The 16,308-nt window shown below is 39.9% G+C and overlaps 1 protein-coding gene across 4 annotated transcripts in view; it reads right to left on the bottom strand.

The window, feature by feature from the left end:
* Positions 1-2,464: 2,464 nt before the first annotated feature.
* The window catches only part of LOC130923581 (SH2 domain-containing adapter protein F-like), a 220,357-nt gene continuing 206,513 nt past the window's right edge, over positions 2,465-16,308 (bottom strand). For all 4 annotated transcript variants that reach the window (XM_057849362.1, XM_057849344.1, XM_057849353.1 and 1 more), the window contains one exon: positions 2,465-8,499. In XM_057849362.1, the coding sequence (XP_057705345.1) occupies positions 8,313-8,499 (187 nt within the window). In that variant the 3' untranslated portion in view covers positions 2,465-8,312. The remainder of the gene's footprint in view (positions 8,500-16,308) is intronic.

Here is a 16,308-nt window from a genome sequence, read left to right as displayed (position 1 = left end):
CATCACCCAGATGGCTGCGCCAGAGCGCTATAATGACAGGAGTAGCTAAACGCCAGAATGAAATACAATATTTTTCGGACTATAAGTCACAGTTTTTTTCATAGTTTGGCTGTGGGTGCGACTTATACTCAGGAACGACTTATGTGTGAAATTATTAACACATTATGATATCATTTCACATGTTATTTTGGTGTTTTGGAGTGACACTGATAGTTTGGTAAACTTGTTAGCATATTCTTTATGCTATAGTTATCTGAATAACTCGTAAGAGCTATGGCCACGTTCGGGTTCTGCCTTTGGCAATGTGTGTTCAATTGTGTCATTGACTTTTTTTACATTGAAAAGCATGCTTTTAGTTTGTGGCGCTTTCACGCCCATGTGAGGGTGCACCCACACTTGTGTACGCAAAGAAGAGTGCTCACGCGTCTCTGAGCAAGTGGGCGAGAGAGAGAGGGAGAGAGAGACACGGCTGCGAACATACGTTCATTGTTAATGCTTGTAAAATATCTCTACAGAGGCAACGCCTGTGTGGATCATCTTTTCTGTTGTTGTGTGTTTTCCACCCGCGATCGGACACTTACAGCCAGTTGTGTGGTTGTTTGAACGATGTGCTAATGCTAGCGAACGTATGCTAACCGTTTGTGTCATTGCTGTAATAGCACCTAATTATCATTTATTTACGTTGATGCGAACCTGTTTGGTATCGAGGACGAAATTGATTCTGCCAATTATACGGACGTCAAGCTCGCTGTATAGCCAGGACCGAGCAGTAGCGTCCTGGTGAGGACAGTATGTTCGCATTTCGTTGTACTGTACACTTATTCAGCATGTTGTTCTCTTTTGTATTTTTATATTAAATTGCCTTTCAAGATGACAGATCTGTTCTACAGTGCCTTGCAAAAGTATTCGGCCCCCTTGAACCTTGCAACCTTTCGCCACATTTCAGGCTTCAAACATAAAGATATAAAATTTTAATTTTTTGTCAAGAATCAACAACAAGTGGGACAAAATCGTGAAGTGGAACAAAATTTATTGGATAATTTAAACTTTTTTAACAAATAAAAAACTGAAAAGTGGGGCGTGCAATATTATTCGGCCCCCTTGCGTTAATACTTTGTAGCGCCACCTTTTGCTCCAATTACAGCTGCAAGTCGCTTGGGGTATGTTTCTATCAGTTTTGCACATCGAGAGACTGACATTCTTGCCCATTCTTCCTTGCAAAATAGCTCGAGCTCAGTGAGGTTGGATGGAGAGTGTTTGTGAACAGCAGTCTTCAGCTCTTTCCACAGATTCTCGATTGGATTCAGGTCTGGACTTTGACTTGGCCATTCTAACACCTGGATACGTTTATTTTTGAACCATTCCATTGTAGATTTGGCTTTATGTTTTGGATCATTGTCCTGTTGGAAGATAAATCTCCGTCCCAGTCTCAGGTCTTGTGCAGATACCAATAGGTTTTCTTCCAGAATGTTCCTGTATTTGGCTGCATCCATCTTCCCGTCAATTTTAACCATCTTCCCTGTCCCTGCTGAAGAAAAGCAGGCCCAAACCATGATGCTGCCACCACCATGTTTGACAGTGGGGATGGTGTGTTCAGGGTGATGAGCTGTGTTGCTTCTACGCCAAACATATCGTTTTGCATTGTGGCCAAAAAGTTCAATTTTGGTTTCATCTGACCAGAGCACCTTCTTCCACATGTTTGGTGTGTCTCCCAGGTGGCTTGTGGCAAACTTTAAACGAGACTTTTTATGGATATCTTTGAGGAATGGCTTTCTTCTTGCCACTCTTCCATAAAGGCCAGATTTGTGCAGTGTACGACTGATTGTTGTCCTATGGACAGACTCTCCCACCTCAGCTGTAGATCTCTGCAGTTCATCCAGAGTGATCATGGGCCTCTTGGCTGCATCTCTGATCAGTTTTCTCCTTGTTTGAGAAGAAAGTTTGGAAGGACGGCCGGGTCTTGGTAGATTTGCAGTGGTCTGATGCTCCTTCCATTTCAATATGATGGCTTGCACAGTGCTCCTTGAGATGTTTAAAGCTTGGGAAATCTTTTTGTATCCAAATCCGGCTTTAAACTTCTCCACAACTGTATCTCGGACCTGCCTGGTGTGTTCCTTGGTTTTCATAATGCTCTCTGCATTTTAAACAGAACCCTGAGACTATCACAGATCAGGTGCATTTATACGGAGACTTGATTACACACAGGTGGATTCTATTTATCATCATCGGTCATTTAGGACAACATTGGATCATTCAGAGATCCTCACTGAACTTCTGGAGTGAGTTTGCTGCACTGAAAGTAAAGGGGGCGAATAATATTGCACGCCCCACTTTTCAGTTTTTTATTTATTAAAAAAGTTTAAATTATCCAATAAATGTTGTTCCACTTCACGATTGTGTCCCACTTGTTGTTGATTCTTGACAAAAAAATTAAATTTCATATCTTTATGTTTGAAGCCTGAAATGTGGCGAAAGGTTGCAAGATTCAAGGGGGCCGAATACTTTTGCAAGACACTGTATGTGTTGGATTTTATCAAGTAAATTTCCCCCCAAAAATGCGACTTACAATACCTTACAATGCCTTATATGTTTTTTTTCTCTTCGTTGGACATTTTATGGCTGGTGCGACTTATACTCAGGTGCGACTTGTAGTCCGAAAAATACGGTACTCATTTCTCGTCATCTGCGTTTTTTGTCGTATGTAGTCGAATTGTCTAGAAATATGATTTTAATTTGGATAATAATGCCATTTAAGTTTTTTATGGTGTCACAGGCACTTTAACTTCTGTTGCCATTCCGAACAAATTAAACATCCACTGTCAAAAAAAAATTGATTCTATCACCTTGCTAAGCATTCAACGAGACATCACAATCCGATTCCCTTCCTTAATTACGGAAAAAAATCACAAAAATCCAAATGTGCTTGGTGAGCAAAATCCAGGAAGTTAGTTTTTCTTAGAGTGGTTCAAAGCACGACTAAGCGTTGAGTCTTTGAAATGGAGGCGTGAATGCATCAAGTTCCAGTTTAAATGTTCATCGGGCTTCCAACAAACTGCGCTGTGTTGGTAAGGAAGAATTGGGCTGAGGCGTAACGAGCAGTAAAGAGCAAAACATAGAGCACCACAGAAGTCTTTCCGGAGAACACGATCACGACAAAAAGGGGCGTAATCAGCCCACCAATAAATTACAGTCAGGGAACAATCATTTCAAAGCAGGATTGTAGTCAGCTGATCTCCATGCATTATAAGGCTTCAAACCAACATTTGACATCACACAGCATCGAAGTAGTGACTAAAACACACCAAAGCTGGGCTGGAATTGTCCTTTTTTTCCATTAAAAAAATTCTAAATGATGTGATTTTAAAGAAATTGGGGAGCAGAGAGCAGATCGATGCGGGCCATCCCACTGTACCTATTGATCCGCAGACAGATGGCTGAATGGTATTGATTTTCTGAGGTAGACAATGCAGGCGTAGTTGCAGGGGGGAGAGAGGATGGCTCCAGGGTTAAAAGGGGGGTTTAGTTCTTTCATTGGTGCTTTTCGGACAGGTTGATCCATCTATCACGCTCTCTCTGTAGCCTGCCTTGCCACTTACGCTGTCATTGGAGTAACACGCCTCCCCCTCGCTGACGGATGGTGGAGAGTATGGATGGTGACATGAAAGAGACATCAACGTAGAAACCGGACTCCCTCTGACACGGACAATCGTCACACCCCCATTTTTTATATGAATCTATGTGCATAGTGTAAACCAAGGATGGGCGTAGTAGGAATTAGTGAACCATTAGGTATTCTGATGTAATAGAGAGAAAATGAGTGCGATCCTTGACTGGAAATCAATAGGGTTGGGCATCGTTTGAATTTGAACGGTTCTGATTCCACGTTTCAATTCCGGGTCCAAACGATTCTCGCTTCTGATTCTTTTGATAGGCAGGGTAAAAAAAATTTCATACCGTAATTTCCCGAATATAACGCGCACCTTTTTCCCCCCAAAATCAACTTGTAAAATCATGGTGCGCATTATACACGGGTACAGGGGTGGAGACATATATATATATATATATATATATATATATATATATATATATATATATGTATATATGTAAAGACCGATTTTTTTTTTTTTATTGACATGACCATGTTGTGTTGAAGAAACGTATGCGGCGATCTGTTGCCGACCATTACGGTACGTGACGTCACCATTTTGTTTCGGTAATACTTCACTCTGATTGGTCGAATGATTTCGTCTGTGTTAAATTCTGCTTTTTTCACTCTTCATAAAGCACAGAATATAGTTTCTTGAACTCATTTAATTCAATGTTTATTGCAGCTCCGCAACTCGGACCATAACAAACGTAACACAACACAGACTTCCTGTGTCCGTCAACTATATCTGTCCCTCGGGAAACAAACCCAATTAGCAATAGTTCCTATTGTTACAGTCTAGTGTACAGTGATGCACTCTTTCCGATTTCCGACGTAAATCCTCACTTTTATTTTACCGTATAAAACCATGGAAGAAACATTTATTCATCATGATGAAACAAGCAAGTTATACAGCAGCTTTTAAAAGAAAAGTCACATCTGTTTTGTTTTCTCCTGGATTCTGGTAAGTTGAAGAAGTTGTCAAATCATATCATTACCGTACATATTGTCAGTTTACGGTAATGTTTTGAACTACCAACGTGCTATGCTGGCGCTGTGTTTCACCAGTCAGTAAAATGACATTTCTGTATCTGTACACGAGCTCTGTTTTCTTGTATTCTCCTATTTATTGGTGCTAAAATTAAGCTGCGCATTATACACGGGTACAATAATTTTCCCTAGATTTTACAAGAAAATGTGGGGTGCGCGTTATACACGGGTGCGCCTTATATACGGGAAATTACGGTAGTTTATATTCATTTCTTAACTTCTTGATTATTTTTTTAAATTATATGAACTTTCAATTAACTTTGCTATGAATTTCTCACAGGGCTATTTTTAACTTGTATATAAATATCAGTCTTTGAACTTGAACATGATGAAGTTTCTTTCCTTTATTTTTCAAAAGCTCACGGAGAAAACATTTACACATATTCTTTTGCCTATGTTTTAGAGTGTCTTATGCTGCAGGCATTTATTGTATTGCGTCATTTATTTTAGGTGGTACAGTGGTACCTCTACATACGAAGTTAATTCGTTCCAGGACCTTGTTTGTAAGTCGAAATGGTCGTATGTCGAGCAGGGTTTTTCCATAAGAATACATTATAATTCCATTAATTCGTTCCACAGCCTGAAAACCTACACTAAATTCTCAATTAATACTGATGCTACTATTGCAAATATCAATTACAAAGAGCAAAACAAATACATTGTGAATAAAAATTGGAATAATAATTGCCAGAATAATAATAATACCTGTAATAATGTAACAAACCGGGTTCTATTGTGGCGAATGTGTTTGCGTTGTGTACCTGAATGCATCGCGTGGCTGATTTGATAGTGAGCCTTTTTAAGGCTGAGCTCGTTTCACTTTCATCTTGTTTACTTGCTGCGGGGGACACTCGGCACAAGTTGATGGAATAAATTATTAGAAACCTGACGAAGCTGACGATTTCTTTGGCGATGTTACCACAATACTGATTGCCACCTTAACTTATAAAGACTGGCGAACGGAGGAGGACCGTCATAGACCATCAAACGGCTGTATTGTTGAGCGAGCCATATCATGGATGCGCTCCCCATGCTCATATTTTTCTATCATATCTATTTTCATGTCAATGGTAACGGTCAGCATCACCTTTTTTCCTTTTTTTCACCACCTGCACTCACATTGTAGGAACCAATATTGATTTCTCTCACAAGAAAATCTGCCATGCGTCCGTCTTGCGGAAAAACAAACTGTGGTGCTGTCATAGATTGTCGTATTTAGAGCATGTCGTCGGATGTAGAAACAAATGTCAAGTCAAATTTTACGTCGGATCTCGAAAGATCATGTGTCGAAGCGATCGTATGTCGAGGTACCACTGTATTTCTACAAGTTAATTAAAGACTGACATCTTTCCAGGCGGAGAGTGTTCTGTCCCTGATCTTAAGTTGACTACTTTTTAAGTTTCTTCCCAAACTGATATATTGTTCATCTGTCCATAGGATGTCACTAACGTAACTATCGTAACCAACGAATCTACAGTTTTTCTTTGCTTTTGCTATGTGCACTTGGCTTCCCCTAGTGGTGACCTATAAGGACTTTGAAAAGAATCATTGAGGTGTACAGATGCTACACACCTCCACTGCACTACACATCGTTGGGAACCCTTGATTAGGGTTGGGCATCATTTGAAATTGAACGATTCCGGTTCCGATTCCACGTTTCGATTCCGGTTCCGGACGATTCCCGATTCTTTTAAGAGGCAAGGTAAAAAAAAATGCAGGATCCAAAAAATTGCATAGTTTATATTAAAGTCTTAACTTCTCCCCGTTTTTTGAAATTAAATGAACTTCTCACAGGGCTAATTATACGAGGGGCATTCAAAAAGTAATGCACTCAAGTGCATTGCTCGTACAGGATTTTACCAATCTTGTTCATATTTGGCACAAACATGATAGGAGACACCTTTTTGCGATTGTTATATGTGTTTTTCTTATTTTCAGACTTTTAAAGTTTAAACTAGCTTTCAAACTGGCTGCCCCTCTTGAAGCTCGTCAGAAACAAAGAGCTGTAATCAAATTCCTTGTTGCAGAGGGAGAAACCACTCTGAGGGTTAGGGTTTGTGGAGGTATACATTCAGACTCTTAGGAAGCTCAAAGCAAGAATTTGACGTGTTCAGCCCAACTTGGACATGGCAAACGTGCTCCTCCAGCATGACAATGCACGTCCTCACACAAGCATCAGGACCATGGAGGTCATCACTTCATTTGGATGGAATGGGATACCACCACATCCGCCATATTCTCCTGATTTGACACCGTCAGACTACCACCTCTTTGGTCCAATGACAGAAGGACTCCAGGGCAACCGATATGGCAATGACGATGAAGTGAAAACTGCTGTCAAGAATTGGCTTAGAGATCAACCGGCTGAGTTCTACAACAATGGTATACATGCCCTCGTTCAAAGGTGGACTGTAGCTCTTGAGAGAGGTGGAGACTATGTGGAGAGGTAAAAATGTAATCCTCACACTTGTACCTTTATTTTGATTTATAATACATGTTGCTATTATAATTTGTTTGTACATAATAAAGTTGGGTGCATTACTTTTTGAATACCCCTCATAACTTGTATATAAACATCAGTCTTTAAACTCGAGCAATTTTTTTCCACTCGCCGGTCAGGTCATCGAAACAAGGAATCGAAATTAAAAAATTTGAACGATTCCGGGAGCATCGGAGTGTTACAACCGGTTCCTATCGATGCTCGAAGCCCAACCCTACCCTTGATAAAACAAAATCTGTAAGTTTGCACGTTTTAACAGAAGGTCTGATATCATTTCGGTGTGTTTATTCTGTTACTTTTCTGTCATTTATGTGAAGGGAAGCAACACGTTTTTGTGCTGAGCTAAATTAGCCACTTCATATGATTTTCTTCATGACAGACCTAGTTTTCATGTGACTTTTTCGTGGTATTCGGCAGCTACTTTTTACGTTTGGCGGTCAGGGCATAGAAACTTGGAATCGAAATAAAAAAATTTGAACGGTTCCAGGAGAACTGGAATGTTAGTTACCGGATCCCATCAATGCTCGATGCCCAACACTAGAAACCAGTATCAAAAAAACAACTCAGGACACAAATGTCCTAAGTCAGTAGGACCACAAACTTGTTTCTCTGTTGTCACCCATCATGAAAATGTTTCTGGTTTGTCTTCCTAGTGTGTATTACGTGAAATCAAAGCCTTACGCAAAAGCCTGAAAGCCACAAACTAGTTTCTTTACTCATCCACACAAACCTCAAGTATGGTATCTCTTGGGTATTGTTATTCTGCTCAGTATGACACTGGCATTGAAAATAAAATTAAGACCATTTAGAGATATTCTTATTGTGGTAAAATTGATTTTGAAATACAATTGAGTAAAAATGCCCATCCTTAGTAGTGACCTTACAGAAAAGCCACATTTTTTAGATGAAGAGCCATGAGTAATGTCGTTGTAGCTTGTATGTGGGAATGCCCAAAATAAAAAAGAGGGAAGTAAGCACGTTTCGGTCATAAATAAACTAAAATAGCTCCTGCATTGAAGACTTATCCGTGGGAATCTGTCAAACAGTGAGATGAGTCAGAATCAGCAGTTTTGATATGTCCCTTTCCATAATAAGGGTGTTGGTCTGTGTGGCACACTATAGTGTCCTGATGGCAACGGGGTACAGCAGGGACATGTGCTCAGCACCCTTGATGGGCAGCTTGCGGCTTGAGTAGAAGTGGATGATGTCGGGCACGCTGTCGAAAGGGCAGCTGTTTTGGCCGAGGACATACTTGTTCTCCTTTGTCCTGGACAGCTTCATGTGCATGAAGCCCTGGCTGCTCCTGAGGACACACAAAAGCACAAAACAGGATCATTATTGAGCAACCTGTGAGACGGCCAGAAGACTTGTACTTAAAGTGCAAGGTGTCACGTGCCCGGCATGAGGATGAGGCTAATGAACCCTAAGGATAAATCACTTAAGCTAGAGCAGTAAAAGCAAATGAAGAGGCTCCCTCCGCGCTTCCACCAGCCTCGGATCGATACCTTTTACAGTTTCTCACTAATCCTGTGCTCGCAAATAGAAAATTAACATCCTGTGTGTGAGCACAGGGAATCACGTTCTTTTAATTTTCCATATACAGTGCCTTAATAGGGACAAAGTAGTCTGATCATTGGTCTTGGAAACGAATATCTCCAGTTGTCTTTAAAAATGTTCACTCTGTCTAAAGTGTCAGAACATAAACTATGTTAACATAAAGAAGAACATAGTTGAACATGTACCTAAACCAAGGGTGGGCAAACTATTCCACAAAGGGCTGCAGTGGGTGCGGGTTTTCGTTGCAACCCATCAAGAGGACAATATTTCACCAACCTGGTGTCTTACAAGTGCAACCATTTGATTGCAGTCAGGTGCTTCTTGTTTCCCCGGACCAGTCCTTGGTTTAAATGCCTGTGCTGGATCGGTTGTAACAAAGACCAGGACCCACTGCGGCCCTTGAGGACCGGTTTGCCCAACAATGCCCTAAACCATAGCTAGGACTTTAATTCCAACAAATAAACTGAATGAGATAGTACCATTTCTTGTAGGCACAGTCTAACTGTTTGCATTGCTCTAACACACTTAATATAATCAATCAGGGAATAGTATTGTTCCTCGTATTTACTGTTTGACTGTTTTTATTACTCTAACACACTCAATAGAAAATAAATACCCCCTATGCCATAGTTTAAGGAAAACAAACATAATATACTGTAGGGCATTAGAGATAAACAACGTCTTCTTATAACAGAAGACCAGCGCGTGCGTCATGCAACTGACGCACCAACTCTCGCAATCAGTTCTCCCTGACTGTCCAGAACAAATGAAGGGATGCCCTGTCCCGATACAAGGAAAACCAACACCCAATATCCAACTGATAACACGACTGACAAGACTCCAAGAGCCCCTTTGACGCTGAGGTGGCAATATCCAAAACCCTCATTGCCCAGACAAACAGTAACTCCTGAATTCTCCTGTCCAATCCACAAACAGACAATAATCCCAAACACACCCTTCCTAACCATGGGCAGTGGCGCCTTTAGAAATTTTTCATAGGGGTGGCCAGATGGGGGCACTTAAAATCTTGGGGTGGCAAACCAAAACTAAAAGCCATAATATCAGGTTTTCATTATATTATTGCAGTAAAAAGGTCAGGGGGAAACTATCAGAAAGACTTAAGGACACGGCTACTGATATACTTTAGTGTATTGTGTAATATTTGATGTTACTAATGATTTAATGTGCATAGTCCATAACTGTCCGGTCAACATTTTGAGTTTCACAACAATTCTGTTTTATTGTGTTATGTATATATTAGGCATAAGGTGTACATTTAACAAAACAAATTACTGGGGAAAAGCTTGCCTGGCTGAGCATTTAGCATTAAACGCATAACTGATGCCACAACAATCTAACGATATACTGGCAAGAGGGGTGGCCAACAAATTTATAGGGTGGGTGTGGCCACCCCCCTGGTGGCGCCACTGCCCATGGCCCACCCCACGAGAGCCTTCAAAAGACTGAAAGTTTAACTAAGTGTTTTCATTTTTCTCGGGACGCTTTTGTTGACTTCTGATATGGTGACCTAGGAACGAGTTTGCCTCCTCACCTGAGTGTCTCTGTTTCACTTTGCCGTTTTGATCGCTGTCGACCTGAATAAATTGTCAACTTGTTCTTAGTTAGCCTTCTTTAAACCTTTCAAAATGGAGTCAGTACAAAGGGTTAATTAAGACTAAGGTGAACGTGCGGAGTTTGCCCTTCTGGCCGGATTTCCGGAGTCCCGCCGGCCCGGGTCATCGGAGCTGCGGCGGCGAGGGTCCGGCGGTTCGGCTGGCGTGGTTCCAGCGGCCTGGCTAGAAGGTCAGATTCCTTCAAAACCTAACATCCTAACCTGGAACAGTTACTGTCCATTAATTGGGAATTTAACACATTTTTCTCCTTTATAATCTTAATCCTTAAAAAATGGGAAAAAAAAAATCATACTGCATAGGCTTTAAGTCTTTTTATTAGACGGCTAGAGGGAGGGCTCAAGGTCTCACTCACTTTATTGTTGCTGTTGTTCTTAATCTTGTTTGTGGCTACTACTTTATTATTCGTGGACTGATCACAATACAATGGCGTATTGCAAGCAACACGTCACTTCCGCTGATTAATATTCATGACGTTACCTACTGTTGCTAAGGGAGGACATGCCACCGTTTGTCCCCTACAGGAAATGAATGGAAATCGTGTATGACGGAGATGTTTACAAAGCTAAACCTACCAATTCTCTCCGAAAATGATGTCCTTCGTACAAATTCACTTGCAAAGATTTGGAAGTACATATAAATGTTCAGTTAAAAAGATGGCTTGAGTGTTGAGGGCTGAAAAAGACAAAAAAAACGAGCCGAACCTTGGCATAGTCTTAGATTTTATCGACACCTTTTTTCTTACGCGACTGACAATGACATTCTCCTGTTTCAACAAGCTGTCCTTTACCACCAGCCATGTCTTTCTTATAGTATATTATATCCTCTGGTTGTCCTACGTCTCTGACCGTTCTTAGGGGTAATTTATATTTTGTGTAGCGATCGCAAATGCTACTCAGTGACAGCCAACAAACACTTTAAATTTTTTCATTGATAACAAATCTTAATTCTATAATTTATTTACATTTATCTATTTATTTCCCCCTTACTAAAGTTGTTTTTTAACAATAGAAAAGGTAACAGTGGCAGTCAGATACCATTTTAATTCTTTGCAGGTCATTCATTGTCAGACAGAAGCAGCATGGCACAACGTCTAAAAAATAAGTTAAAAATATCCAAATGGCTTACCTCTTTGTCCTCTGAAAGACCATGCCAACCCAACAAAATGTTTACTGCATATGAAATGTGAATGGATTCACCGAGCTGGTGTTTAAAGTCCTCGCAAGTTGATTCATTTTTCACATTTTTTTCCTTTTTTTGGTTTTGGGAAACATATGAAGAAAACATCCTTCATTTGTCGTGATGTCTAGAGTCGTTTTTACAAGTTCCAAAAAAGCAATGTCTGATCGGCATGTTCATTTTTGAATAGAGTCGTTTCTACAAGTTCCAAAAAAGCAATGTCTGATCGGCATGTTCATTTTTGAAAGATTACCGGAGAAAAGTAGCATAATTAACACTGTTTCAATGCTAGGGCGGGTCTATATTGTCCCACTTCTGCATTACTTCCGCTTTACGATGCGACGTCACGGTCTAAAAATAGCATGCGTGCGGTACGCCATTTGGAAAAAATGAACTTTCTACGGTTTGGCCTATCATCCACACGCAGACGCATATTTTGGGAATTAAAAAGTAGGGTTTTTAAAAACTCAGACCAAAGTAAAGATTTGCGAATTCTGCGTTTGATGCAACGTCGTGTACAATAAATAACCAACAATAAATAACCAGGGGTTTGCGTTTTTTTGAACAGAAAAATTACGTTTAAATAGAAGACATTCCAATTTTTTTTGGTCATTATCTTTATTTTGCCATGAAATGTGTAATCGATATTGGAAAACTGGGTTTGAGAGAAAATAATCGGGATTTTCTTATTGGGCAAAATCAAACAGCCTTAGTGTGGACCTTGATTTTTTATTCTTTTTGTCTCACGGCTGATAATTAATTGTGAACTTATTGTTGCCTGTAGATTCCGAGTTAGCCAGTATAGGGCATGTGCACTCATTCTTGGAGAAAAACAGTTTGCATTCAATTCCCCTTTAAAGAAACTTGGTTGAAATTGCACAGGTCAGTGGTTTAAATTAAGTGCATGTTCTTTTCCATCTGGACAATGTGAAACTGGGGTGTGAAATACTTGAATTATCTGGGCTATTATTGTAAGTGTAACCCCACGGATGTCTTTGCTCTATCACACAGAGGGAAAGTAGTGCAGATAACAATAGATTAATGAAAAAAACTACAGGGTTCAATCTGAGGGTGTCCCAAAAACGAGATACGGTTGTCAACATGTCGATGACTTCCTTTAGATCTACACTTTATTGACAGACGAGGCCACAGTGTAACATTTCTCAAATTAAACAAGAGTAAACACACCTCTGTGACTTTTCCGTTATTGAGTCCCCAGAGTGTCATTCATGAGTTCAAATAGAAACATCTCTGCCTGCATTGCCACTTCTGTTAGTCTGCGAGCACCAGCCAGGAGACCTCTTGTTAAAAATAGTCACTATAAAGTGCTTTTGATGAATCATCAGTCCCTTGGAGGAGGATGTTAGGTTAGAGAGACACACTTAAAAAAGGAAAAACACTTCAGTTTGTTTGTGGAGATTCTCAGATGATTCTCCAGCAAATGTTAATAGTTGTTGATGCACAATATTGCCCTGCAGAGAGAGCCACAGGGGCAACAGTGTTCAACACTGTGTTGCCATTATCCAGGGGACGAAAGGTGAGGTTGTTAAGGCCAGGTGCTCTATACAGCAAAGTTGTGGAATAGCACAGAACAGTTGCTTTCTGTGCGGGGCTCAGCACCTATACAGTGGTATGAAAAAATATCTGAATCTTTCGGAATTTCTCACATTCCTGCACAAAATCACCATCAAACGTGACCGGATCTTTGTCAAAACAAAACAGATGAAAAAACAGTGTCTGCTTTAACTAAAACCCATCCAAACATTTATAGGTTTTCATATTTTAATGAGGATAGTATGCAAACAATGACCGAAGGGGGGAAATAAGTAGGTAAACCCTCTGCCTAAGGAGACTTAAAGAGCAATTGAAACCAATGTTTACCAAATGACAAAAGGTGGAAAAATAAGTAAGTGAACCATCATATTTAATATTTTGTGCCCCCGCCCCCTTTGGTAGCAACAACTTCAACCAAATGCTTCCTGTAGCTGCAGATCAGTCTGGCACATCGATTAGGACTAATCTTGTCTCATTCTTCTTTACAAAACTGCTTTAGTTCAGTCAGATTCCTGGGATGTCTGGCATGAATCGCTGTCTTTAGGTCATGCCACTGCATCTCAATGGGGTTCAAGTCTGGAGTTTGACTTGGCCACTCCAGAACCTGTATTTTGTTCTTCTGAAACCATTCTGAAGTTGATTTACTTCTGTGTTTTGGATCATTGTCTTGTTGCAGCATCTAACTTCTTTTTAGCTTCAACTGTCTGACAGAAGGCCTCAGGTTTCCCTCCAAAACCTCCTAATAAACCTTTGAATTCATTCTTCCGTTAATGATTGCAAGTTGTCCAGGCCCTGAAGTAGCAAAACAGCCCCAAATCATGATGTTCCCTCCACCATGCTTCACGGTGGGGATGAGGTGTTGATGATGTTGGTGAGCTGTTCCATTTTTCCTCCACACATGACATTGTGTGTTACTCCCAAGAAATTCAACTTTGGTTTCATCAGTCCACAAAATATTTTTCCAAAACTTCTGGGGAGTGTCGAAGTGCCTTTTTGCGAACATTAAACGAGCAACGTTTTTTTTTTTGTTTTTTTAGACAGCAGTGGCTTCCTCCGTGGAGTCCTCCCATGAGGACCATTATTGGCCATAGTTTTATATATATTTGATGTGTGCACAGAGATATTGGACTGTGCCAAGGATTTCTCTAAATCTTTAACAGACACTACAGGGTTCTTTTTTAACGCTGAGTATTCTGCGCTGAACTCTTGGCGTTATCTTTGGTGGACGGCCACTCCTTGGGAGAGAAGCAACTGTGTCAAATTCTCTCCATTTGTAGACAACTTCTCTGACTGTCAATTGATGAACATCCAGACTTTTAGACATGGCGGAAAACACTTAGGTGACTTGAAGTTTCGCTCTGAGACACCCAATTTAGCCAACTTTAAAAATTGTCCGATATGTACGTGTGATACATCATTGGAAAGCTTAAAATCTCAATTTTCTGGGGGAAGAAACATTTTGAACAGGAGGGCATTTAAAAAAAAAAAAATTAAACAGCAAAACCCTATCTGGAGGTGAGAGCACGCGAGAGCAGAATTACAGACGGCATGACTTTAACGAGATATTATCGCGTACTTACCTTGTTTTGATCCAAAAACTCGATGTAGCATTTATCACTGAGTGTCAAGACACAGCTGTGAGTGGCCACAGCTGGATTTTTGGGGGATTTTATGGGTGAAACATGGTAATATAACGAGGGTCACGATGCAAAAATCGCAGACATCAAGGAGTGGTCGAGATTTTCTTTTTCATATATTTAACTTTTTAAATGTTTTTTTTTCCTGATTTTTTTCTTAATTTGGATCGATTATTTATCATCTAACATATCGGAAAAATGCAACAGAGACAAAAAAAAAATACAATTAAGCGATAGTTATGAGGTAAATATCCGTGACTTTTTTACAGACACCATTTTTTTCATTGTGACATAATTTGTTTAAAAGTTTAAAACACGCGAGTGAATAATTTTTTAAAGTCTTTTTTTAGACGAAATATTAGACATCAATTAATGATTCTAAGCTAAAAATGACAGACATTTTGAATAATAAATACAATTAATTGCCTTAGTTTTATGGCTGGGTTGAAACAAAAGCGGTTGTGCGACATCTGTAAACGGGGGTTTTGAGGGTAAAACGGGCAAGTTAAAAATAGTTTGGGGGCTTATTGCGCCATGAATCTGCTATGCCAGCATATAGACACATTGTTCTATCAAACAGAACAGTTGTTTTGGCTTAAAATACAGCTCTTCATTTTAAAGAGGGGTGCAAGAGCAGAAACTGCTTTTTCAGACTTGTCTGTGTATTCCACCATATGGTTTTGTATCCTCTCCCAGCTTTATACAAATCAACAATCCTTGATCGCAGGTCTTCAGACAGCTCTTTTGACCGAGCCATGATGCACATCAGACAATGCTTCTCATCAAGACAATTCTTACCAGGTGTGTTTTATAGTGGGCAGCGCATTTATCAGTGATTGGACACACGCCTTACTTAAATTGTTTGGTAAAAATTGGTTTCACTTGCTCTTTAAGTCTCCTTGGGCAGAAGGTTCACTTACTTATTTTTCCCCGTCTGTCACTGTTTGCATGCTATCCTCATTAAAATATGAAAACCTATAAATGTTTCGGTGGTTTTAGTTAAAGCAGACACTGTTTTTTCATCTGTGTGATTTTGAAAGATCAGATCACATTTGATAGTGATTTTATGCAGAAATGTGAGAAATTCCAAAAGGTTCAGATACCTTTTCATACCACTGTAGTTTTCATAGGTGGTCGACAAAACCACAAACCCTGGCTTATTTCTTCTTATTATTTTTGTTTATTATTTATTTCTAAATCATAATTGCTATTCCCAAGCCCCAAAACTTAAACTTGATTCTCCATATCTTTAACCTTAAGACCAAGAGGTAACACCTAAAATCTAACTCTAAATCCTCTCAAAAACTATATACGACGATGCTACATATTTTTCTATTGCTGATGCAAAATTTTGTACTGCAGAGCAAGAGTGCACATGATTTGTCTAATCATGTTCTAGATCTGCCGCCGCCTGCATTGAGCTTTACGACTGATTGAAATCCTTTCGTCCTTGGCGATAACGGCTTATCTCCATGTCTTCGACATCCGGCAACATCCTATAAAAAGACTATTCGGTTTTTCAGAATCTTAGACGTCAATATAAAAAAAGCCAAT

The sequence above is a fragment of the Corythoichthys intestinalis genome, chromosome 1 (assembly GCF_030265065.1).
Source record: "Corythoichthys intestinalis isolate RoL2023-P3 chromosome 1, ASM3026506v1, whole genome shotgun sequence".
NCBI lineage: Eukaryota > Metazoa > Chordata > Actinopteri > Syngnathiformes > Syngnathidae > Corythoichthys > Corythoichthys intestinalis.
The sequence above is the reverse complement of the archived record's forward strand: the minus strand, read 5'-3'. Positions and strand labels throughout refer to the sequence as shown.